At 36.4% G+C, this 27,822-nt stretch overlaps 1 protein-coding gene across 2 annotated transcripts; it reads right to left on the minus strand.

Annotated features, from left to right (window-relative positions):
• Positions 1–1,690: 1,690 nt before the first annotated feature.
• LOC103706169 (DEA(D/H)-box RNA helicase family protein) lies at positions 1,691–27,822 on the minus strand. Of its 2 annotated transcripts, none has more exons than XR_015976680.2 (19): positions 27,376–27,789; positions 24,234–24,410; positions 21,967–22,035; positions 21,771–21,877; positions 17,075–17,153; positions 16,039–16,212; positions 15,531–15,679; positions 13,476–13,571; positions 12,908–13,010; positions 12,032–12,094; positions 11,674–11,735; positions 8,869–8,965; positions 7,937–8,055; positions 7,826–7,868; positions 7,591–7,692; positions 5,691–5,789; positions 5,494–5,604; positions 4,914–5,203; positions 1,691–1,974 (listed from the first exon to the last, which is right to left on the minus strand). XR_015976680.2 is itself a non-coding variant. In XM_008790204.6 (19 exons), the coding sequence occupies exons 1-19, from the start codon at positions 27,649–27,651 to the stop codon at positions 1,956–1,958; spliced, it is 2,211 nt and encodes a 736-aa protein (XP_008788426.4). In that variant the 5' UTR covers positions 27,652–27,822; the 3' UTR covers positions 1,747–1,955. The 2 variants fall into 2 exon arrangements, 1 of the variants encoding a protein (XP_008788426.4); XM_008790204.6 differs by having other exon boundaries at positions 1,747–1,974; positions 5,494–5,580; positions 27,376–27,822.

Below are 27,822 nucleotides of genomic sequence, written 5' to 3' on the forward strand. Positions count from 1 at the left end.
CATAAGTTCTATAATCATCATCGAATAGCAACACATACCAAGATTAACATGTTTTCACACCTGCCGACGTCGGACAACACCTAGTGCATGCTGGACGTAGATAAGCCTCCGATTTCTTTCTCACGAACTATAACCATACTTGTTTATGCTACATGTAATACCATCAATACAAGCAGCAGGTAAAGATGCATGGAGTCGCGGCGTGGAGATAAATGAGACCCAAGGTGAGTTACATTGTTGAGCTTCCCTCGAGATTATCAACTGATTCCTTAGGCTGTAAAACCACTTCTAAATCAACCCACCCTATACTCGAAGGAAGGCTGATCCCATCAAAACCAACCCTCGCCATCCGAGCAAATGCTCGATGGTGTTCTAACTGCATGTTACTTGTAGATTAATATATTCACCCAAATATTTTCAATTTTAATCATACATGGTGAACACTGATGGCTTCAAAGAAGATTCGCCTATCAGCAGCTTTCTTTTGAGGGGAAAAAAGAAAAAAGGAAAAACTTGAAGGTCGGATAGATACAAGGTCACACTTCCCTTTATTATCCCAACAATTCTGGTCCTAAAATTTTCAATTGCTGAACTAAGATTTCATCATAAGTTTTGACTCAATATCAGTTTCATAATAGAATGACTGATCTGATGCTACCTCTGCTTTTATTTACTGAATGGAACAGATATGGAAAAAAATAATAGTAACAATAATTTGATGCTAGAATTCTCAAACGGCTGGGAAAAAAAAAACAATTCTTACAAATCACAGCCAAGAACATTGTATCTGGTGAGATTCAACCTTAAATATAGCAAGATAAGCCTTAAGCCAAAGCCAAGTACGAATCCGAAATTAAGAAAAATGGAAAAGACGATCATAAAAATGGATAATGCTATCTTGATTTTCTTCTTCTTTTGTCACGTCAAGGACTTCCCAGAAAACATGTCAGAACAAAAACTGATAGGAATTAGAGGCAGGTAAAAGTGACAACAGGCTCAACTTCTACTTCGTAATCTTAAAACTCTTGCTGTCAAAATTCAACAGTACCCAGATGATTTCATCTAGTGTGCTAAAAAAGCAATACCATCTTTTGGAAGCCCAGACTGTCGTTACTACATGCTACAAGCATAAATTCTTTCATCAAAATCATTTATTTCTACGAAATAAAAAAGTTTTCATTTCATCTGTCAATCAGCAGGCCAGTTTGAGAATAGGGGACCAGAAATATCGGTCATGGTTTAAGCTCATGCAACTAAAGCTACCCACAAGGTTCCCAAGGATTTAGAAAGAGAGATTAGATAGTTGACAGGCCCTCATATAGAATAACGTAAGCCACAATTATAATGCCAAAGAACTTGTAGGAGTTGACAACAAAACAAATATTAAAAATTGATTCCCTCATCAGCAGGAAAGGCATAAGCAAATCAAAGGGGCTCGAGATCCCAAAAAACTTGAAGACAAAGGACATTTTCAAGTTGGTAAGGATATGGTGATATTCATTGGCTTTATTAAGTTAATATAAAGAGGATAGATTTATCACCATAACCATGGCTATAAATGGCTAGATCTTCTAGAGGACAATATTTACAGTGACATGAAATGTGTCCGTCTTTACTAACATATACCTTCGTTGTTCCATGTGTAACTAAGGCAGGGATGCAAATCTTGATATCGTAAAACACATGCCTATGAGAATTTATGCATGTATTAGGAGGCCCATGGCAGGTATATTACAAATACAAAAATGGATTGAAACCTCAACTAGATTAAGATGGTTGAATGACAACATGATACATATCGATATAACAAATTCTGCAGTATGACTCATATGATATTGTCAAAATTCTAAAATATAAAACTAATATTCTTACAAATATGAGCTTCAGCCAATTTGAACCATGACCATAAATCAATTGAGTGACATCTTGTTGGATTATCATTTAAGAACTTTCTCCTACTTTCTCCGTTTATACCTGTGAAGGGTTCAAAACTATTTAAGAATTTGACAAATAAAAATTATCATGGAATAAACTGCAAAAATAACCAAAGCATCAACAAAGATTGTTAATGATGAATTTAAAGGAAAAGGGACAAAGATATGCACAACAGATAGGAAATGTAACAAGAGGTCAAAAGCATTCAACAATTATGTTGGCATCCCATCCATAACCTTCATATTTTTAGTTTATATGAGAGAAATGAACTTTTCTCTGAGGACCATAACCTTGAGAACAGGTGAAAAGGTCAAGGCTTCAATAGGTCAAAGGCAATCAAAAATTATAACTCCGCATCCTATCCATAATCTTCATATTTTTCATTCATATAAACACACGCGAACTTAGAGAAGAAGACAATATCCTTAAGAACAGGTGAAAAGAAAACAAAGAAGAAAATAATACATCAACTACATGGTGCATTTTGATTGCTAATGCACGATCCATGTTTCAGCGCAGAATCTTCCAAGAGATTTCTCCTATGTATTAGCTATATATAACCCCTTCAATAAAAATAAAGCATCCAAGCAAGCCTATCGACTATTTTTTTCTCATAAAATTCATGAGAAACCACCATATTAATCCACCCAAGAAGATTAATGAGGCTTATTCCTGCTGTTATGATATCAGGCCAATGATTGAACAATGGTCAATTAACATATCGGTCATCAAATAACAAATCTATAACCATGAACTTTTAATCATCTAGCTCAAGGGTTTTTCTTTCTTTATACAAACTTTCAATGTATCCTCCAGTCAAGTGTCATATTTTAACAGTGGCAAGTTCATCATTAGCCTTCTAAAATTCACATTATCAGCCATCTCCGGTATACATATTATTATATAAAGGTTGCTTGTTTCCTCCTAGTGCAGCCTCGCCACTTGGATGATCCTTTCGAGCCTTCTCACTCTGTTCAAAAGCAGAAATTAACTTATGAATAGACAAGGTCTAGAACTTTCCCAAGTATTTTTCCTCCTTAGTGCTGAACTGGGGATGTACAAGTCTCCAACCCCCATTTGCACACCCCGGCTATAGGTTTACAAAGTGTTCTACATTTTCTTAAGTAGGAATAGACAGGCGCTAATCTGAAGATCTTCATATGTAAGGATTTTTCTTCTTGAAAGATTTATGCAAGGAGCATCAATTGATTATACAGCTTGAGAGTTTTTCATAGTGAGCTTTGACATTGATTAGAACTTGAGGCCTAGGGTAGAAATTTTTGACTTTAGCTTCATAGTTGCATAGAAAAGTATCTTCTCCTATTTCCTCCATATACTCTCTTCTATATGACCATCAATTTAGGTTTAAACCTGTTAACCATACCTGACACATTGAATCCACAGGTAGAGAGTATAGGTCAGCCAAGTCAGGTTCAGGTTGGCAGATAATAACCAGTCAGATATACACATTTAAAAATTATATTAATATTGTATACAATGTAATATTTCTATTAACAAATCCTATAACGTTATAAATACTCCCTTTTTAAAATAAATATCCTCTCTGGATTAGTTCTTGATTCCATTAGAGCAGACAAGAGCAGTGTATCAACAAAAAACCAAAGTGCATTTATCAATTACTAGTGTAAGATTTTGTTACTATTATCTATTAGAAAGTAACATACTAATCCTAAATTGTTCTTTCCATTCCCTCTGCAAGTCCACTGACATTCCAGTTTCCCCTCCTCTCTGGCTCTTCCTCCCCACCAATCTTTTCCTCTCCTCTCCTCTTTTCTCTTCTCCTAGCCTCCTCTTTTTCAATCTCTCCTCTATTTCACCTCTCCTCTCATCTCAGGCCACCCAACAATCATCCCACCCAGCCACCATTTGTCCTGCTTGGACAGTAGCCCTCTCACCCTGTCATGTCACTTGAACAGATATTGAGCCTTGTTGTCACCCTGCCACCAGGGTGGAACTGCCTTGCTACTATTATTCAGCCATAATATCACCCATCAGTATCATGCAGCCCTACATGGCCCCTATCCTTCTTACCCTTTCTTATTCATCCTCTTCCCCTATGTTCCCTGATTCTGGTTGACAAGGTCAGTGAAGATAACCTGCTAGCAGGTCTCAGTAAGAACTTTGTCGTGACTCATTGGCAAGTCAGGTCAGGTTCAGGTCAATGTCAGTATGGTTCAGTAGTAAAGATCAACACAACCTGGCCCATTACCATGCCTGCCCCCCATCTTCTTTAATCGCTTTAATAATTTATTCTCCTTCCATTACATGTTTCCTGATATGTCTACCTCAAAAAATTATATAGACAAAGCTGTCCATGCAAGTATGCACTAAACCCACCCCCCACCCCACACCCCGCCAACCACCCCATGCAGTTGCAGGGGCCCCACCCAACCTAATGAAGGGAACATAGAGGAGAATAGATTGATTATCTACCCAAACGTAAAACAGCATAGCACACTAATGCAAGTTTATGAAAGATCACCCAAGTTTCCTACCAACGTGGCATACTAGAAACATGTTCAAATGCATATATATTATTTGTTTCCCTTGCTAGTTAAATTTTAACATCTTTTGAAGAAAGCACAAGCTAATTACAAAAGCATGCAAACATTTGGAGAAGAAACTTCCCGCCTGTCCAAGTACCATATGCTTCTAAAATACACAATGTTTAACTTCAAGCATTCAACTAAAAGACAAAAGCCCTTTGAGATTTTCTTTTTTGGGGTTAAAAAAAAAACTTTTGAGATTTCAAAAGCAAAACTGTACCATACTTGTGCATGAACTTGCATCAGTATTTAATTCTAGCATTGACCAAGGTAAATAACTGAGCAACTAAGACGTGAAATGGACTCTAGCACCTATTAAAACCTAAAGAAATACTCATAGTCATTGACATGCAAGACAACTACTTGGTTCCAAGCAGTAATAGAGATGTGTTTAGAAAATGCCATCTGTACCTTGATTTACTCTTGAAAGAACTCTTAGATTTTCTTCTACTAGAAGCATTATTACTTCTCTTAGAGGTATGGCTCTGTTTCCTTTCACCCATATCATTATGGAATAGTTCGAGCATCTCTTCTTTTCTGGTTTGATTTTTTTGAGAAGGTTGGTTTGCCCTTTTGCCAGAATTTTTCATTATCTTCCCACCTTCATGTGCCTTCTGAATAGCTTTCACTGATTTTGCTCGGCGGTAAGCTACATCAACAAGCGATATCCCTGTTTTCCCTTTCTTGCCGCCTCCGGTTTCCTGCAGTCATACAGTTGATAATATTTAAACTCATCGCTAACCATAATGCTGGACATCATGAGATCAAACTGCTGCAAAAGATATTTAACAAGGAGATACCATTAAAATTAATAAAGGGCAAAAAGGTCAAAACTAGTTCTCATGCAGAAATTAAAAAAAGGATTTTCAGAAAGATTTTTCTTAAATCTTTGACCAAAATTTACAGGAGATCTTCTGCAAGAAATGACAAATTTATAGAAGATCAAAAAGATAACTTCAAACAGTAACCATGAAAGAAAGGGCATATGAACCTGATCTTCATTGTTATCTTCCTCTTCATTCTCTAAAATCTCCCGAGCTGCTTCCAGTCTTCGACGTTTCTTACGTGGCAGATTTTTCTTTTAGACAAAAACATGAACATACTAAGCAATATTTAACATATCAATATAGAATCCACATACATAAACATTAGGAATCCAGTTATCTTTAGATTAGAAAGAAATCTCACCTCACGCTCTCTTTTTCTCTTCTCCTTCAATTTCAATTCTTCTGCTTGCTGAGCACTTATTACTTCCTTTTGACCATTTTGATTTTTTTCCAAGGATTCCTACAAATTGAAATATAAGATGATGAGAAAGATGAATTAATCAAAGCATCTCTAAAGGGAAGAGAAGGCTGGAAAGAGGTCATCAAGATAAATAATGTCAAATGCACATCTTGTAGTGTTAACAGTCAAAACTCAACAGGATCCAAACTAATAAGAAAATGGTATGACCTAGTAATATTAACAAGGATTACTGGACTGCCCCTACTGGCCGGTGCAGGGCGACCCATACCATCCCAAGTTTGGATTGGTATAGGATCTGTACCACTATACCATTCCATACCGAGGAGTACTGAAGTGTGTACCGACCCATATCGAAGTATACCAGAATGAAAAGCGAGAAAATCGTACTATACAAAGTACAAACCATACCATACCAAACCAGTAAGATACCGGTACAATACCCAGTACGAGATTGTGAACCTTGAGTAACAACCTTGCTCTCTAACATACAATGGGCAGGTTTACTGATGTCTCGTCAAAATACGCTGAATTCTTGTTGTCTGAAATCTTAGCATACATATTCAACTATCTACTCCAAAAAAAAGCTTTCAACAGATTGAAGCATTATAGTGAAGAAGTAGGGGGAGAAGGTTGAAGATGAAGAATGACTGCACACTGATCTCTTCCTAGATAAGCACATATATATAGCAACATATATTTGGATCATTCGAATTTGGAGCTCTTTAAACGAGAAATAAGAAAGCATTGGGAATGTAGAAAAGTAAAAAAGAGTTCATATTTGCTCATAGATACAGAAATTGACAACATCCCTTTAAGTTTTTCTAACATGACCAGATTTCACCTACTCCGCATGCCTAACAAGAACCTTGGCCCACAAGGAATCTGCTTGGCCCAGACCTAATCCAAATTGGATGAGGTCATATTGGGCAACCAAGTTAATTGGATGATTCCCACCATATGTCAAGTTTGTTTTACGATGCAATCATGCCAATTAGATTAAAATGGGAAAGTTAATTTTATTATGAACAAGCGCATAATACCTTCAAGTTCTTCATTTTATGGGGTAAAGGAGAAAAGAGTTGATTAAAATGCAATGATATCAAAGAGGACCTTGACTTCATCTGATAAAAAAACTCTAGTAGCAGTAATCTTCCACCTAGATGTGTACACCCACTTATGAGCAAATAAACATCATACAATCATAAACCAAAGAAGCCATAACAACCAGAATCTCCAGCACTGGACACCTGCTCTCTACTTGATTAAGAAACATTTTCTTACCATTGAAGTCCATCAAGACTAACATGCACAAACTGTAATACTCTTTTCCTTTTGACACTTTAAGCATAGAATATTCTTTTCCTTTTTTTTCCTGATACTTAACCAGCATAGAAATTGTTTGTTATCGAGGATATTGGATTTACTTTTATACAAATGCTTTCAAGGAGCCATGGACAGCATCTCCCGTCATACTGACCCCAAAGCCAATCTGAAGGAAGCTTTTAATAATGCTATAGAGAGTTCCTAAGAAAAGGAAATAAGCGAAACCAGAAAGCAGAAGGCATGCACTATGCAGATCTTGGATTTTTTTGTGATAAAATGGCAGGCCATAGCATCAACCCTTATACTGGCTGTAACAGCAAAATCATGTTAAAGATTTCAAATTCACAAGAAAAAGCTTCTCCACTTCGTAGCACTTAACCATAAGAAAAGGAAAGTAAAAAAATGATACAGATAAATCCAAGCTAAAAGTCAAACTTTGAATCCTAATATTCCAAAGAAAATTAATAAATCAGCACATAGATTCAACTATAATGGGCATTATGCTAAAAACACTTACTTTTGCAGCCTTAGCTAGAAGTTTCTTCTCCTTTTCAGTTGCAAACCAAGTTCTTTTAGGGCGTGAAAAAATTTCTTCCTTATGTGCGATCATATTTTCTGCCTGTATATTTTATCATGAAAGATAGTTAAGAAGAGTATATTTGAATTGGTGTTGACATCCATATTACATCTATGTGAATGACAAATTATTTTCAAAATATTTCAAGAAAATATTTGAAGAAAACATAGAAAACCTTTGTTGCTTCCATTTCCGCTTTCCTCAATGCTCTTTCCTCCCTGCATGAAATTAAAGTATTAGTAACACATTGAAATATTATTGACAAGAGGTTATTATGTAACGGAACCTTTCTTCTTGAAGAACTGTTGAAATTTGATCTTCCATTTGTTCAATTAATTGAGACCATTCAGCTATTGACTTTTCAGCAACAATTCGACTCTTTAATTTTGAACCAGCCTTCTTTGCCTGATACATCAGATAATTCTTTAAAGTCAAATGATGTCTGTTATACATGAAAAAAATCGCTTCTTTTATTAATGATTTTTTACTAATAAGAGTAATAGAGTATAGATCAGATTACAGCATATAGAAGGAATCAACCTGGTGAGAACAGGATCAAGTCGGCAATTTTTCCACACAAGTGCCACAAAATTCCAAACATTTTCAAGTCTGCCCCACAGAGAAGAATTACAAAGTTTCTCATAATCATCTAAATAGGTCAAAATAAGTTTTGACTGCAATATTTAATCCACAATGCTCAAGTTTATAATGAAAAGTTTCAATTTAGATGTATTTTAATAGGCTAGGAAAAAGATAAAAACCATCAAGATCTGCAATCAGAAAATAAGAATGGCATCACCTAAAGCATCATCCACATTCATCATGCCACGAGAAAGGAACCGCAAATTGGCTGTTGTATATGCATACGTATATGTATATGCATATGTGTGTGTATGTGCATGTATAGATGTAGATTTAGATGTATATGCACATGTATATGTATATGTACAAGTATATGTAGACTTACATGTACACGTATATGTAGACTTACATGTACACGTATGTCTATAAGAACATTTACATGTATATGTGTGGGTGTATCTATATATGTGTATGGATATATGCATGTTTGTGTGTATGTATGTATGTAATGTAGACCTGTAGTAGTTCCCCTTTATTTTGTGCTTCCCAAACAATGATTTCAGTTGTTGTTGCTTCTAATTCTCCATCTTCAATTTAACAATTTTGAAATCATTGGTAAATGTTAAAAATGCTTACAATGGCCTTCAAGAGAGAACGATCATCATCGGTCACAAATGTAACAGCATATCCTTCTCTCCCAGCTCTAGCTGTACGACCAACCCGATGAACATAGCTGCAGAGTGGAACAGATGTATCTATTAGATGGGTGCAGACACAACGAACTCAACTCCCACAGAGTGGCTAAGCGGTATGAATAAAGCATCAAGGATAGGAAGATAAAACCAATAAAACATCTGCAACAAACCTCAAGAAGAAAAGCTTTCAGCATAAGGGAAATATTATGCAGGAAATGCAGTTTCCAACAAGAGCAAAAGTACCACACATCAATAAACAAAAACAATGAATAATATTATCCAAATCAAGATTAACTGATTAAAAGAAAAGGCTCTCTGCATTCCTTCACTAAAATCAAGATATAAAGCAAAAAAAAACAATGCCAAAGAAATGGCAGCTGCTAATAAGTCCGTAATACAAAGAAATTGTCTGTTATTGCTAAGTTAATCTACGTCAAGTCATTCAACAATCAAACACCCAGAACCAAATGCAAACCAACATTCTAGTCCTCATAGTCATTCCCTGCTTATCATTCCCTTCAGCAGTTCTGATATTTCCTTCTTGGTATAGTTCACAATGAAGCTTAGCAGCTAGATCACCATATTTAAGGAACCATCAAATGCCTATAGCTCCAGGAAATTTTCAACATGGATTAAGGTATCTTTATATCAAACAGCCTCAGCTTCAAAATCTCTAAATCTTGAAGTTCACCAATGAAATCAAGCAGTAGATCGCAAATAAGCAATGAGAGATAAATGACTTTGTTATTTAAGATTAATTTACAAAATTGCAAGATTAATAAGTCTATAGTTCAATAGGAGGATAATTGAATCAAGAAATAAGCTCAGATCTTAGTTTCAGAAACCATGAGATTCCCCCAGAGTTTCTGATCCAGATACAGAATATTGCATTCTGAAAGTATAAATAAACAAGGTGATTCTCACATGCAAGGCATGTGTTTTCAGCCTCACTTTTGCAATTCCCAATATCTTGGAACAATGGTCATAAACCTCCTGTTTTCACAGAATGAAGACGCCTGTGCACAAAGGCCCTGAGAAACTGTAACCTAATTCTGCATATAGCAAGGCAGAATATGGTAATAACTTATCACACAACATATTCCTTTTGAAAAATTGTGTGTTTTTCATGCATGTTTTAGAAAACAAGCCTTTGAAGTATAAGAAGATTAGGCTTCAAGGCAATGCAGAACAGAAAAAACAGAGTCCATGGTCTACCAAAAAGTCACCTTTACATGACTCAATTACTCTTTTGTAAGGGAAGCAAACCCATCAAATCAACTTCGAGAAGGAAAACAGGTTAACTATGTCCTTGTAATATATCCCTTTATAACAGAAAATTAAAACTTTCCAAATAATTAAATAAATTTTCAAAAATCATGATTACATTCTCTAAGTTCTTATAAGCATTGATTCTTTCAATTCTTAAATTCTCACAAGTAACGATTCTTTCAATTCTTTTCCTATTTCATTTAATATAAATTCTCCAGTCACAGCCCAATCCATAAGCTTGGGGCCTGACTCCCTAAACCTTGGTGGAGGTTGGTGATGGTACTAATAAATGTCTCTTATGCCTTGAACTAGCAAATAATTAATAGTTGGTTAAGTATCTCTGAGGCTTATGTTTCAAACCAACATCACAGTTATATCCGACCCTTTTTGGCCTCACTCCGCCTTAAGGCTATTTGACGCACCCCTTGGTAGCTGCTAGCAGCATTAAAATGTGATAATTATGCATATTCCTATTACTGTAGCCAAAACCCATTTATGAATGACCATATTCGACCCCTATATTATCAACAAGTATACATGCACTCACGCACACTTCATTCTAGTTGTTCATGTTTTCAGGTCACTCTTGGCATGTTGACATTACGTAGTTGAATGATTTCTCAATATAGCTCCCATTTCCTTCAGACTCTGAATAATAAATTGGATATGCTGGCTTCATGCAGAGGATGTTATCGTCAATTCGCCCAGTGTAAGCATGTCTGGTGTCACATAATGCCACAATTACACCTACAAAATATTTAATGATTTCGACGTAGTATGCTGTAAGGAGTTAGATAGTAACAAAAGAATTAGTCACAAAAAGATCGAGAACAAATTAATTGTACTGTATAAACTTTAGTTACTCAAGTCATTTGTAGTGTAAACATTAATTTGCTTTTTCTTTGCACCTTGTGAGAGCGCAATGAACTCCAATTTAGATTCAAATATCCATGAAAGCAAGCAAATACTGATTATTATGTTATCTACATAAGAGTAGGTAAGTCAATAAAGAAAAGGATTATTGAAGTAAATTATAAGATCTAAAAATATATTTAAAATCATAAAGACATCATCTACTAGCCCTGAGGCAGATTGGTAAGTCCATTTATCATGCATGAACATCTAAGAGATTTTTAACCAGAACAGGTTTACCAGGCTTGAAGGTCAAGCCACCAACAAATTGATTGCTTAGTAGAAGAGTCATGAACATGGGAACCAAAACTACCATGCAGCCATAACTTGATATAGAGTAGCATACAAACGGGTTGCTAAAAAAACATATCTTGAACAAAATGGATAACAGAATATTTTTCATCGAAAAAAAAGATAACAGCATACTCATAAAACACCATTGAACAAATTGTTGGAAAGTGTAGCCCTCATTAAAGAAGCATTTCAAGAGAAACATATGCATAGTTAGACTTAGGAAAGATGCAATATAATGGACCAGAAACAAAAATAAGGATATCACTCTAACCTTTTATCATCACGAGGGCATGCAAAATTAATTACAGTTTGAACACCAACAATGTCAAGCCCCTGCAAAAAAAACCAAAGTATAATAGATCAAAATAGTTATATTCAATACCAGTAAGAGATAAGGCCATGGACCTGATCATCTCTAGCATAGAAATAGGAACATAAAAACTGCAAAAATTTTCAAGAGCAGATAAATGTTAAGTAGCATGCATCCATTTCAAAGGAGATAATTCCTCCAGCAAAGGGAATACAATGGCATATAAATATATATCATAAAGCGTGCAAGGGAAAAGTAAGTGCATATACACTATCTAATCGAAAGGGCTTTTGGGGAAAAAAGGCAAGGATCTACTTACACGAGCAGCAACATCAGTTGCAATTAGAAAATCCACTTCTTGCCTTCTAAATAGTTCCAAAGCCTACAAGCATGAACAGCTCAAAATAAAGATTTGCATAAACTTTATGGCAATACCTTAAAAAGTGTAAGTTTTGGTTTAGCCAGAAAATAGCTGAGGCTACTACATTAGATTGATGCAATTTCTTTGCTGAACTCCTTTACCATTAAGCATGTATAGCATACAAAGGCAATAATACACAGAATCACATTCTGCATATCTTAGTTAATGACAACAAAGCAAGAATGATGCATTTAGAAAATTCCATGGCTACTAATAACACATTAAACAAATTACAGACCTTAAATACAGTTTAGCATATGAAATGTGATTGTTGCAAGTAATAACGAAACTAAACAATAAGAAAATATATGCAACAAAGAATTAATTTCATTCATTGTTCTTTCTCGACTTGGTCAGTTCATTGTAAACTCAGGTTCAAAAGCTAGATCACTAGGCTGAGAATAAACCAATGAAAACCCATGCCTGTTAGTGTAAATAGAACGACCTATTTAGCTTTGGCTGAAATGCCTTGACAATGGTTGAACAAGGTATCTGATATGACACAATAAATCAGTTTCAAAATTAAATTTTGAATTAACTTGCCAAGATTGCGGTTAGAGGAAAGAACACTAGTAAGAACTATGAAACTAATAGGCATCGCTTTTCTAGATGAATCATAAGAAATAATAAATCATTAAAGAAAAAAAGCTTGAATACAATGTCCATTAGCAAATTCCTAAAAGGTCCTGCTGCTCCAAGGAAATTAACGTTTTGAAATGAATAAGAACACAAATAAAGTGTACAAATAACAGCCCTGAGAAGAAAGTTACTCACATCAAGGCGTTGTGCTTGAGTTAGATTACCATGAAGTTCAGCAGCTTTCATTCCAGCCAGGCCGAATATTATTTTTAACCTATGTGCAGCCTGTTTAGTTCCACTGCCAATACAATTTTTTACAGAAACATGAGAAGCCAGCCATTTGATCTAGAAGAAGACAAATGAAGAGATTCATGTGAAAAACAAAGAAAATTTTAGTTATAAGAGTGGCAGCTAACGTTACATATAATATTGGCAACATTTAATGAAGATAAGAAAGACAACAAATTTGAGCATTTGACATTTTGGCCTTATGAGGACATCACTCTAGATACATGGAACATCAATCAGAAGAAAACAAAATCGAGTTACAATGGCAGCACAAGCTACGATGTTCTCTTGTCCTTAATCTTCATAAATACCTTTTATAGTTCATCCTTCATAGTCAACTCTACCGTAATATTTAGCTTTATTTTACTATATATAGCAACCACATATCAAGAGAGTCAGATGACTAGTAGATAAACCAAATTCTGAGGCAGATTGCAATTGCAAAGATGTTAGTCATAATTTTCAAAATAAAGACCTGAAAATGATCACTTTCTGCATGAAGGTCTTAGAACATAGTGCAAGAAGAACCGCTTCCTGATTTACTTCACGCATACGTCGTATTCTAACTACCCTGTATAAAGAGACAACAAAGACAGAGGAGCCAGGTAAGTATATACAAGAAACTGAAAAACATTGAGACATTAAAAGCTTACGAAGACAATCTGCTAAAATAATTAATGGCCTAAACAAATTATGAAAAGAACAAATCAAGGATTTCCAGAAACCAAGCAAAAGCAAATGAAAGCATGCAGTGTCAAAGGCAATCATCAGTAGAAAGCATAACTCCAACCTACAAAAGCAGGCAAAACAATAACAAAGACAATTTACATCTAATTACATTTTAAGAAACAAAACAAGCCACAAAATCCTTTCACTGCCAACTTTCTCATGCAGGTAACACAACATTCAAAAGGGAAAAAAATAGAAATTCCATCATCAGAGTGATAGAAGATTGGATCATCAAGCGATCAAACAAGGATATCGATAAAGAAGCATTTCTAAGCAATGTCCAGATAAAAAAAGAGATAATGCAAATTAGACACTTACAAGCTAAAATAGTCAATCTCTATTTTTCTGCACAAGTCAGCAGTTCTGCGCCTAATGAGTTTCAATAGTTTGACATCAAGAAATCTTACAATATTGAGAAAATGATAATGAGGTTCTTCTTGGTATTAGCATCAGTCTTTTAATCCTGGAAGCCCTTTTAATCTAAATATGCTTATCTTTCTCCTACCCTACATTCTGTTTATGAACAGATACTTTCAGAACCTCCCTCCCCTGACCTTCAGGGGATGTGAGAAACAAAAGGAAACCTCAAAACTACATAACACTAAAAAAATGCATTAATGCATCACAGTTATGAAAGGTACGGAGATAGCATATGAGCAACTTAAATATGGAAGGTGACTGATAGGGACAAATCATGATAAAATTCTTATGCAAAATAATAGTAAAGATCCACAACCTGAACTCCATTTTTTCTGGTCTACCACCCAAGCACAAGTTTTTCACTCTCCTTAAAACTCCTATCGTAGGCTTCTTCATCCTCCTCCCCCTCCCATTCACGCAATTTCCCACTCCTTTTTTTCTCCTCAATCTTGTTGACATCCCAAAACACTACTTCAAGAAGCACATAGTAATGACTAATGAGTATATCACAGGTTCCTAAAGAAACATTTATTTGCCTTTAAGATCAACTCACAAACTTCAACCAAAGTTTGTCGTACCAATTGGTGCTAGCAGGTAACGTCCGTATGGTTGGCGTATCAAGTGTTGGTACGTCGAACTGGCCTCCATATTGGGTGTACCAACACAGTTATAGGATAGTACTGGCAAGATTTTAAGTTCCGGCGAGATGGGGGGTATCCCGATTGTCCCGTCGTGTACCTGTGAAAAAACGGGACCAAGACAGGATCGGAACTCCGGAACCCATCCATGTGGGGAGAGAAGAAGAAAGAAGGGGAGGAAAGATAAAGGAAAGGAAGAAAAATTAAAATGAAGAAAGAAAGGCAAGGAGAGAAAAAGAAAGGAAGGAAAGAAGGAAGAAAGGAAAGAGAAAGAAGAAGAAAAAGGAAGAAAGAAAGAAAGGAAGAAATAAGAAAAAGAAATAAAAAGGAAAGGAGAGAAAGGAAGGTAGAAGAGAACGAAAGAAAAGAAGAAAGGAAGAAATAAGAAAAAGAAAGAAAGGAAAGAAGAAGGGGAGAGAAATGGAGGATATCTACTAGGACCACCACCGGGATGGGGCGGGATAGCATGGCATTCCATTCCATGGAAAAACCAAGATACGTCCCATGGGATTTAAAACCTTGGATACCGGTACGAAGTCCGGTACCGAGATAGCAACCTTGCTTCAACCCTTCATGACAAATTAGCAAAGGAATCTTGACTCCCATGCCAAAAGTTTGTAACTAAAAGCAGTGTCACATGATAGCAGGAAACCAAACAGTAATTATGAAAATGACACTAGCCATGCAATACAAAATCATCCTCATATTAAAACATAAACCTTTAAAAGGAGAAAAAAGCTTACTCCTCAGTCAATGTAGCTGGTCGCCTCGCAGAGGGATCAGCCTGAAGGCGTACAGGTTTATTTAGTGAAAGCTTGACAAGCTGATCAACTTCTTCAGTCATAGTAGCAGAAAATAGCAAGGTTTGTCTCCGTTTAGGGCACAAGCGAATCTACAATATAAATTTGATATAAGCTAGTAGCTGAAAGATAAATTCTTAATTTACAAAAAGAAAAGACTTTTTCTCACTTTTTCAAAAATGAAAGTGCAGATTCTTTGCCAAATATACCCTAAGTAGAAATGCAGTACAAGCAAAGTAGTAAAGCTTGAATGGATATGTGGTCAACTATCATAATATATAAAAGAAAGAAATATTTGTTTCTGAGAAATTTAGAATAAAAATAACAGTGAGAACTAAAATGTTTTTCTAAATATAGACATAATATGACAATCTTGGAGATCCTGGGAAACAAAGCAATGAATTCACAGCTCTAACTAATAACAGCTAGAACAAGGTGACAACAATAGTACCAGTTCATGAATTTCAGCACTGAAACCCAACTCTAGAAGACGGTCTGCCTCATCAAGGATCAAAACAGCAAGATCTTCAAGCCCAACTGAAACTGAATTCCATAGATGATCTATTATTCTCCCAGGAGTAGCTACAACAATATCAGGCATTGATCTCAAGGCTGCCTCTTGCATCTGACATGAAATAAGAAGATTTTTTCAAATAAATGTTGAAATATCGAAGAAACTGTACTCCACAAGATGGAAAGTCAATTAAATGACACAAATGATCAACCTTAGATCAGTTACTGCACTTAATCTATATAACCAGAGATGTACTTGCTTGAAAGCAGTAATTCAGTTTAAATGGAACATGTAACGCCAGGAGGAATAAAGAACAGATATAGTGTCGATGGACATATTACAGAGAATACGAAAAGATGGATTTTTTCACATGTTAAGGGCACAGATATATAGGCTTGAAGCCATTAAGATTTAGAAGACACTATAACCACAAGATACCCAGAAAGGACAGTTTATAAGATACATATGCCTTGAGCAATGTGAAGTCAACCATCAATCATAAAGCAGCAGATCAGTTTTTGTGTTCCACCGGCATGCTAAGAACAGTCTTCATAGCATCTACAGCATCCAAATGGACCAGTAGAAGTCCCAAAATCATCAATAATCTCTGAGAGAACAACCCAGCCATTCGTAGATAATATATGCAGCATCAGTTAGGCTCAATAGAAAATATATGCAGACTTCAAGGCTACATTTGGAGGTTTTAGATTTAAGAACTCAAAATTTTTGAATTTTAAAAGTTGATACATTTAGGAGGTTTCAGTTGAGAACAAGAGAAAGCTCAAAATGAAAAACTTAAAGATAGAGAAAACATGAATTTGAGTATATCAATTTCATGATTCTGAGACCATTTTGGGATTTCATTGCCCAATCAAACACTCCACATTACAAAATCATGATTAATAATTCAAAAAAAAAGTATCATGATTTTCAGTACATTCAAATGCACCCCAAGAAATAGACTTTCACAAACCTTCGTTGGAAGCCCGCCAACAACAAGGCAGCATCTGACATCAGTAAATTGAGCAAGTTTCTCTATCATACTATGGACCCTGTATTAAATTTTAAAAGGTCAGTTTCATTTAATTCTGAAAGTAAAAGAACATCCCTTATATATGATAAAAAGGATTTTTTTATAGCATACCAAGAGAAAATAACAAGTCATGACTAGCGATGTATATGTGGATCTATTGCAAATTTTATTGACTGTGACAATTAAACTTCTCTAGCAACATATTTTTAGATTTCTTATCCATTTCGATGACAAGATAGCTTGACGTTTGAAAAGCAGATAGGTAACAAGCAACCACGGTAACATTAAGTTGCAACCGAGATAGGTAACCAGTAACTGCAGTAACATTAGGTTGCAAAGTAGATATAAAATTGATTGGAAATCATAATGAGAATGTATAAAAGATCACATCTACAATAAATAATGGTGAAGCATCTCTCATACAACTCAAAAATGATGAGGAAATATGCAGGAGCAATCGATCATGCTGATCAACCTGTTTGGAATAGCCATAAATTCAGTCAAAATCTAATCAAATAGTATTTATTAATTATTAATAGTTAGTGGTTTTTATGTTTTAATAATGTCTTATTAACGTCAAATTTGTCTTTTGGAATGTCTAGGCTTTAGTGATTATTGCTTATGCATGCATCTAGTTTCTGAGTCATTATTGTTTGTCTTTTAAAAAGTTTTAAGCATTAATGCATTAGGACATGTACAGTCATCTTGTGTCTATATAAATAGAAATGTGTAGGAAAAGAAGTGGAGTTAATAGTGAAGAATCCGGAACGAAATTTATCTTAATTTTTCTTTGGTTTTAATGGTAGATCCCTCAAATTCTTTCTTATTCTATCCCATTCTCTTCCACATTGTATTTTCCTCTAAGCCTATGACTTCTAGCATCAGTTGGTATCAGAGCATCAATTTGGTATCTCATCCTTTCTCCTACCCTCTTTTTGAAAAAGAAGACATTTTCCATTAAAATCATGGTCCGCAACAATAACGAGTGTGATGAATGCCTTTTACATCATGAAGAGTTACTTTGTCAACATAACGAAATAATGAATGCTTGGCTAGAATAAAAGCATAGATGAAGATTGCTTTGGACAACTTCAAACCATGATATCACAACTCATGGCTGCTAGAACTTCTACAAGCGAGCAACCATCATCCTCTGAAGTTGTACATTCCCCACAGCCATGAGATCTACTAAGGGCAAGGGGCCGCCTAAGCATATTAATGCAATTAGGAATTCACCTTAAAAGCAACCTAATGTAGTGATATCTCATATTCCTAATTCTTTTTGTAAGACTCTTGCATTCTGTCAGTTTTGAAACCCGCAAGTTTGCCCATGAATTCATCAATCATGATGGTCTTATGTGGAGGCATTCAAGTCCAAGAAAATATATGTGATATTCATCATGAGGATTTATGCTTTGATCCCTTAAAGGTTTTGATAGAAAAGGGAGAGACATATTTAATAAATGGTTTTGCTTTCTTCTCACTTCACTTATTCAAAGATTATAAAGATCCCAATCTGCAAGAAGTATACACATGCTCATCATTTGTAATTACTACATCCTAGTTTGAATTAACCAAAATCTTGTGGAAGAAAAAACTGCAAGAGTTTGTTCAACAAAATTATATGGGATTATATCAATTATGAATGAAGATGTTCAATGAGATTTGCAAGAAGAAAAGATTGAAGGCAACCCAGCGGAAGACAAGTATAGGCCTACATCATCAAGTTCTTAACAAAGCTTTGAGCTAGAGGATGAGTTCCGTGCAACAAAAGCACCTAACATAGGAACAGTGGATAATGTTGATCAACCCATTTGATTAGCTTTATATCCCGTCAAACTCTAGCTAGACAGTATTTATTAATAATTAAAAGCTAGTGGTCTATACTCAAATTATGTTTTATTAACATTGAATGTGTCTTTTACACTTACTAGGCTTTATTAATTATTGTTTATGCATGTTTCTCTTAGAGTTTGTTAAGTCATTATCATTTGTCCTTGAGACAATTATAAGCAAGGACTACCAAACCATCCCAAATTGGGTAGTTCTGGGCTTACCGAACTAGATCGGCCAGGAATACGGATGGTTAAACTATCCAATTTGGCCCCAGGTGAGAACCAGCTTGACTCATTTGGCTTCGCCTGGTTTCGACCTATTTTGAGCTATTTTGGATCGAACCAGGAGGTTCGGTGCTTTATAAATGAGTCCGAGCTAATCCTTCTCTCCCCTTTCTCTCGATCCCCATCTTCCTCTTCAATCCTCATCTCTCGCTAGTTGCAACTCCTCTCGTGATTACCCTCGCTATAGTTAGGGTTCCATCTTGCTTTTGCTGAAGATAACGATGGCGACGATGATGACCACGGACCATCGATACAACTCTCACCCCGCCTCTCCCCCTCCCCCTCCCCCTGCCTCCCCCTAGTTCCGATATGCCTCAAGTTGGTATGATACATACTAGTACCGCCCAAACAGGTAATCGGCCGACACGACCCTTAGTAGTGATTTGACAAACCTTGGCTATAAGCATTATTACATTATGATATGTAAGGTCTACCTTAGGACTATATATATAGATTGGCCTATATTGGTTGTAGGCTTGTTTAAAGAATTTGGAATGAAATTTGTGTTGATGTTTCTTTAGTTTTAGTGGTGGATTCCCTCAAGTTCTATCTTCTTATTCTATGTTATTCTCTTCCATCTTGTACTTTCTTCTACTTCTATAACTTCTGATGTCATGCAATATCTAGCTAGTAAATAAACAAACATATCTTAATTCCAGCATAAAATGTCATGAAAACATGTAATCCATGTGCACCTTCATGCACCACATGCAGTTTTGAGTGAATTAGGGGAAGAAACCAACCTATCAAATAGAACATACGATCAGGAACATGTTCTATCCAAGTGGTGTGCACCATTATCTAGTATCTGAGTGAATTATTGACTATGAGAATATGACTTAACTACCATATCATACAGGTCCATACCAGCACCAATATAACACATGGTACTACATCTCACTTTTCCTGTGCCAGCATCAATAGGCATATCATGTGCCAGTATAGTACTAGTAATTAGATTTTAAAACTTGATCAGAATTTTATTGACAGAACCATAACGGAACTGTATTCTTTGATAACTGAAATATCTAGGTGCATACCTGGATTCCTTCAAATTTGATCAAATAATTATTTCCAACAGAAGACACAAGGGAGATCAGAAAATCCCTAGCTCCTTGGGCAAATAGAGTTTTGGCAACAGTTACAAATCTAAAGCAAAATTAATAAACTATATTGTTGTCTGATAATGGTGGCAGAACTTGATGTTTTTTTTAATTAGTGATTAACGAATATAATTTCATATTTCAAATCAACATAATTCTATGTTTTCAGAGTTTCAGAAGCAACTTCAAATATATAGGAAAGTCAAAAGCATAGTCTGCTGAATCGACCGGTACCGGTCGGTTCAGCCTGTCGGCACCGGTACGATACGAAACCCAGATCGGTTCATGGCCTGTACCAGTGCGAGCCGATCGGTTCATGGCCCGTACCGGTGCGAACCAAGCCGGTTCGCACCGGTACAGGGTGTTCTTCTCGGTTCGCACCGGTACGGGGTGTTCTTCACGGGAGACGGCACATGGCGAAGTGCTACGCGCTGTGGCACTTTCGGTATGGTACCAATTCGGCCCGGCTCGCTACTGGTACGTCGGTACGGCGAACCACTCAAAAGTGTTATGACATGAACGTTCTACAGAAAATGTGCCTCATACGGTCATTTTGTTATACTACTCAACTTAATGTTGGTGCTTCAAGGATTAAGGCATCCAAGGGCATGAATAAAGCTATAGGTTTTCAAAAATAAGAAAGATCAGGTTTTCACCAAAAGAAATAATAAAATTATATCATATCGCACACATGCATTTTGCCTAGGAAAAACCTGACATTAAAATTTAACCAGTTTTAGACACGTCAGCACACAAGGAATTTCCATTCATTACTTTGGTTAGCTATCCGGCTGTATTTTCCTTACTCCTTTCCACATCACCTTGTTCCAGTCTCACAAGATTGCACGTCAAACGATTGAACATCCAAAATTCACCTGGAATTCTTTTAATAAATAATATAGATTTGAAACACCCAATCCTTTATATAAAAGAGATGGAAATGGGTAAACCCAAAAAAGGGAGATACGAGTTCTCAATATGAATGATCAAATGTTAAAAGATGAATTGAAAAAGCCAGTGCACAGCACAGATAGTAGGCATGTGAGCAGGACAAATTTATGTAAAATGTTGAAAGTTAGATTCAGATGAATAAACAAATGCCACTCTATCAACAGTTACAGCTTTCCAAGGACCCAATTGTGCGATGCACAACACAGATGTCAAGCATAAGAGATAGATAAATATATCTATGTTTCTGACATCAGAACAATGCATGATTGTAAAGATAACCCAACATTCCCCAGAACGCCTAACCTTAGACAGGCACAGATACCAAGCATGAGATGATAAATCAATAATGAAGAATCAAAATCATAAATCAAACATAGAAAAGATGGAACTTACAAGTGTGACAAATTAAAACTAGAGTTAACAAACACTAAAGAAAATAAATAAATAAACTACAAGACTTACTGTGCAGCTAGCTCTCTGGTTGGAGTAAGAATAAGCACCCTGATTGCAGAGACACGCTTGGGCCGGAAAAGCAAACGCTCCAGCACAGGTAAGGTGAATGCAGCTGTCTAAATTAAGAAAAATGCAAATGAGGCTGAAAATAAATATAAATAAACATTATCTAAATAAACTGTCAATCAATATGCATTGAAGTTACCTTTCCAGAGCCTGTTATGGCGCTACCACATATATCACGGCCAGTTAATGCTAACGGTATGCATGCAGCCTGCATTAAGCATATGACAGACTAACTTAATCAAACAAAATTAAGACAATAGCAAACACATAAGTAAGCAAAACAAAGTGGGTCTAGAAATATCGTTTAACTCATATCAAACTTTAATCTGCATATCCAAGAAGAAATACTCAAGGCCATGGTGTAAGGCAGCGAGAGAACTAACATTCCTAGGATTTATAGGCTGAATTACCAGCTAAATTGCAGTGTTTTTAGTGAAATTTGGAAATATTAAGACATAAAAATTATCACAAGAGGCATTATCTTTCTTATCCAACGAGAACAAATCGAGTTTTTGACTGAGGACTTTTAAGGAGTCGGGTGATGAAGAAACTTTAGAATCACACCAAGAGTTTTCTTCATGTGAAGATGATATTTTCAATTCATTGCCATTTTTATTGGGTTTATAAATAAAAACCATTAACACAGCTTAGATTTGGTCAAAATAGAGCAAATCTGAAGTGATGTTAATAACCTTATCATCATACCTTGGTTTAGGTCCATTACAAAAAAGATTTAGAATAATAACAAAGGCATGGTAAACTATGAATGTTCTCATTAGATGTTTCAAACTTTTTCATGAGTAAAGTGATCTTTAGAACTTTATATATGTCTAACAAATAAACCAGTCATCATTCTATATATCACATATTACACAAGTCAATGCACCTAAACGTGTAGAAAACATTCTTCTAAAAGACAGCACGGCTACTGCCTAGACAGTAAACACCAACCTAAACTGGAAAGGGCCCCTAGGTGCCTCACCTAGGATAAGGGTACTGTGCCATGTTGGCCCGGTCAATGGATGTTGAATTGAGCAATTCAAGCTGCTCGCATGAGGAAAAAAAATTAATCGGTGGAGTTCAATTTATCGCCTTTAACAAAAACTACTCGACCCTATCACCTTTTAACCAAAACTAAGCCAGAGAAGGAGGAGAATAGAGAAAAGGAGAGAAGAGAGCAGAAACAACATCCAGTGATGTTCGGACCTAGCATGAATGGTAGTAGCAATGGGGTCCAACTTCTAGTTAAGGTTTTTCTTTTCTTAAGGCTGCCCTCCTCCTCCTTGCCTCTTCCTTCACATGCTCCTCCCCAACCCTGAGCAGAACCCCAGACATCTTGCATAGGGCACTGCACTGCCAAGGCAGCCCAACCCAGCGAAGCAGCTGTTTTGCGCAGGTCAAGTGGCTTGTACAAGAACATAAAATTGAAGAAGCTGTAATTTAATGTATTTAGCATAAAAACCCTTAGCCTCAATCCCCTAAGACCTAAAGCAAGTATACAAAGGAAGAGGGAGAGCTAACAAAGAAGGAAGGAGCATTTGCAACATCTGGTGGTGACAGGATCTAAATCCAGCCACACTAGCGGTGTCTTCCAGCTTCTAGATAACTTTCCCTCTTTCTGTCCTCCTTTCCCCTAGATAACTTCCTTATCTTTTCTTTCCTACAGCTGCTTTTACAGAATGGGTGAGTATTGGTGCTACATCCACCACCTTTGGCAGCAACAATGAGGACAATCATGGTTTTTTTTTCTACCACCGCAACACCAGGCTGCTACAAGGGGCAGTGCAGCAGCAGCAGTGTGGTGGCAACTGTAGATGCCATTATGCAGAAAAGTGTAAAATGGTAGTGGTGTTTATGTATTAGTGCTTTATTTCTTTTTTTTCAGATGCCTAGCCTCTAGGCACACCCACCTAGCACCTAGACGCTACAGAAACCCTATCCCATCCAATATACATCCTATTATTTTCCAAATATCAAAACTAAAATTATACACCATATCAATAAATTTAAATCACAAAATAGAATACAAAGGTAAAAAGCATATAGTCAAACAAATGGGCCATAACTTATGAAACTAAAATGAGAAAGTTATCATTCTATGGCAAATCATCCTTTTGAATGATTAGAGCGAGGATGGGAACGAAGCCATTCGTACGTGCAAACTAGACATCACAAGCTACACAACCACATGTCACAGCACATAAAGCTAGATTCAAGACATCATAAACCAATTAAATGGTCACTAAGCTTGACTGATCCATATACAATGCAAATATGCAGGTGTGCCCTTAGCGTATTTTGCTATATTTGAGTGTTTATAGTTATTTAGAAAAAATATTCTAATTTACGTTCCTGTAGTCCTTAATGTAAGATGAGACAATAATTGAAAAAAGAAGCAAAATAAACCTGAATTGGTGTTGGCTTATGGTATCCCAATGCTTCACAAGCTCTAAGTAAAGGGCGAGATAAGTTCAGCTCGATAAAAGAATTTGCATGGAATGATGCTCCTTCGGATGATGCAAAAAAAGCACCTGCCCCTCCGCTAGTATTTTTGCCATCAGGCTTTCGAGATTTATGATTTTCCTGGTGATTCAGAGAACATTAACAAAAGCATGTTTATGGTTCTACAAAGTACAAACAACTACCAATTTGAAATATATGAATGCATAATACAGCAGAGATCAGGGCATAGAAAGAAAAAGAACATTAAAAAAATAATAACTAAACAGATGATCATAAACTGATGAATGACATTTATTAGAAGAACCATCAGGAATAGCATCAACAAGTATTTAGACCATCAATATAACAAGCTCATTTGCTACAGAATTAGGATCTATCCTAGTTCCAGAACAGCATAAAAAGGCAAACACAGAATCACACATGAGAGATTCAAATCTATAACATAATGAATTGGCCATATGTAGTCTGATTGGTATCATCATTCCCATCATCAAAGTTAAGATGTTCTCACATAGGGCAGCCGGCAGCCCAGCTAACTATCATACCATCAAGAAGGGTATAGCATCCAAAGATCACGAAAAGAAAGATGAGATGTGTGCTACTACTCAGGACCCTCATCAACTCATGATATTTGTTTATGATCCTGTTTTTGCTTATGAATTTTCCTAGTTTCTGTAAAACATACGCTGATGACTATGTTTTTGTGCGCAAATACTTAGTTTTGTGTTCGTCGAATATGATAAGTCATACCCAATACTAGTGGTAAAGTCAAACAACATCTCTTGGCATGTGGTTTAGTAATATAAAAGTGTGCAGTAACAAGTCCTACCAAAACAGTATGGTCATCAAGTTTATATTAGACCAGATACAGAACTGGCACTAAAAACTAATATTCAGCATGCATGCACCTCAAGAGCCGAACAGATGGTTCCTAAATACTGCTTACTCTTTGTTGTTTTCAAATTTTAATTTAAAAAAAAAAACAAGAGAAATAAAGGGGATGTGCAGATGAGAGAGGGCAAGTACGTGGGACAATCTGGCACTTGAGGACAGAGCCACTTGAATCTTTTAATCAGAAAAAGACAGGATATCCGACACCAAACATGGATGGACTCAACCTTTGCAGTTGTACATTAGATAGTATAAGCAAGAGCCAGACAAGACCGATGAGGCTTAGAAGTTTCACATCCAGCTGGACATAATTTACTAAGTGTTGATTTATTGAGATCTTGATGGTGAATCCATTTATGATCTTATCTGGTGTACGAAAATCCCAAAGTCCAAAAGATCAGTAAAATTAAACAAAAAATAAATTGTCCTTAAATTAAATTTTGAAAAAGCCCAAAGTACCAGAAAGCTACGAAAGAGAATCTCATTTAATTGATATCACTTGCCGAATTAATCAGGGGATACTCAGAAGTTCAAAATTTGACTTAAAGACAATTTATTCTGATTATTTAGTAGTTTTATCAGTAGGTATGTGTGTCGCTGTAGCTTTAATTAGACTGGCAGATCTTTGGACAATTATATTATCCATATTAGGACACCTTGAGGGTTTTTGATTTGTTAGAGATCAAGTATGGGAAGATTTTCAATGATTTCTTATTGACGAGTTTCTTAGGCATATCGTGAAGGATTTCATGTCTTTATCTCTTCTACTTGTCTTCTTCCTTAAATCTTCGTTTCACCACACATAAAGCACGACTTAGAAATTAAATTTTATTTGTTGGCATCCAAGAAAAAGGTTTTATGACAAAGATCTCTGTTTTGTCTCTTCATTTCAAATTGAAATTCAAGACCATCGCAATTATTAATCAAAAGCATGACACCTTGAAAGGAAGAATAAAAATTCTAAAAGATCAATGATCATCTTTTTGCACTTAGAATGTTGCTTAATGATCATCATCAGGGATTTTAGTGATGAATAATGCTTAGCATATCCCAGTGTGTAGTGAAGCATCTATCCCAACCAGGTTTTTTGTGAACCACCAGGAGTAAAATTGGCATTAAGGTCCCTTTTAGACCACCTACCCACTGTGTATGGCGCACCAAACCAGGTTTCCTGAGTATGCACTGGGATACATGTACCATTACTCTTTAGTGAACTTCCCAACAAATAACCTCTCCTTTCTTTGATGAATGCAAACCACGAGAAGTAACATGGGACATAGAGGGGCCTTAAGGAAAGGCCCCTGTCACGTGATGAGGTAATTCCTGCACCACTTTCAGCTTATCAAAATTCAGCCACTAAGAATCTGAAAATTTGGCATGTGATCTGCAATTAGCATGGCAATGCAATAATTGGAACAAAGATTAAGCAATAAATACATGGCCATGGCTGAATTCTCCATCTTAAAATATTTATGGAAGAGTTGATGTGTGATGACAACATTAACCATGGGTTTTATGGTAGAAGTATGATGAATGATGAAATTAAAACATAACTGTTATGTCGCCATGGCAAGGTTATCAAATACTAGTTGGAAATAAATTAAAGATGACAAACATGAAAAACATGTCATCTATGCTCATTTCTGGCTTAGTTTTCTCATAGATTTTTCTTAAAAAATAAAACTAAATTTAGCAATCACTCCGTAGTTGATGCTTGATATAAATTTGGCCTAATGCATTCGCAATCACAGCATTAAAAATCAAATATTTGACTGTTTATCAGTTACAGAGCCCAATACAGGCATTGCAAGAAGCCTTTCCTTTTGCAATAATCCTTATGATCCTTCTCCTGAATTCAGATGTGTCAATGAATCCCTGTTCAGGCTCAAGAACACCAACTCCTTTTTAATTATAAATTGTACCATGATGGACCACCAGGTCTGTTTCTTTTCAACCCCATCAACGTCTGAACCTTTCTTTCCATCATAAAAAATCCTCCTTTGGTTCATAATTGTAACAAGAATGCTACAATCACCTTCAGAACACAAATAGAGCCAAAGATATAAGAACCACCAGCTCTAATGTCAAGAACCCTAAAATCTATCATTCAAGAAATCAAGAAAGGACCAGTATTTGATCTTCGCGACAAAAAAGAAACGAGTAGAAGAGGACGGCTAGAGAAGGAAGAGCTTACTTTCTTGGTGGACTCATCAGCGGAGAGGACCTCCTCCTCCTCCTTGGGCTCTTCCTCGTCGTCATCATCTTCGTCGTCGGGAAGCGAGACGGGGCGTTGCTGGAGAGCCTTGGAGATCTTGGCGTCAACGGAGGTGGTTCTCCTCCGGACATGCTCATCGGCTACGGACACCGAGAAGGAAGAGAACTCCCACGGCGACTGCTTTTTCGCCCCTTCCTCGACCGCGACGGTCTCCTCGTCCGAGCTCACCGCGTCGAAGTGGAAGTCGGGATCCATGGCAGCGCGAGGGAAGGGAGAGAGGCGCGAGGTCGATCGCAGCGTCAAGAGAACGGCGAGGGGTTTCTTGAGGGTTTTGAGAGGTTAGATACCGACCGTTGGATTAGGATCCAGCTGAGGGGGCGTTTCCCTAACCGGGCGCTGCGTACCGGGAGGCTTGCACCCAAACCT

Source organism: Phoenix dactylifera, chromosome 3, assembly GCF_051530095.1.
Source record: "Phoenix dactylifera cultivar Ajwa chromosome 3, Ajwa_hap1_PhDact_Kaust_v1.1, whole genome shotgun sequence".
NCBI classification, from domain to species: Eukaryota; Viridiplantae; Streptophyta; class Magnoliopsida; order Arecales; family Arecaceae; genus Phoenix; species Phoenix dactylifera.

Excerpts from the sequence above, each read along its gene's own strand:
- LOC103706169 (XM_008790204.6), bottom strand. The coding sequence starts at position 27,651 with ATGGATCCCGACTTCCACTTCGACGCGGTGAGCTCGGACGAGGAGACC. Across the intron at positions 17,154-21,770 it reads ACCAGAGAGCTAGCTGCACA|GGTCCATAGTATGATAGAGA; the intron begins GTAAGTCTTGTA and ends AATTTAATACAG. Across the intron at positions 12,095-12,907 it reads CTCAAGCACAACGCCTTGAT|GCTTTGGAACTATTTAGAAG; the intron begins GTGAGTAACTTT and ends TCATGCTTGTAG.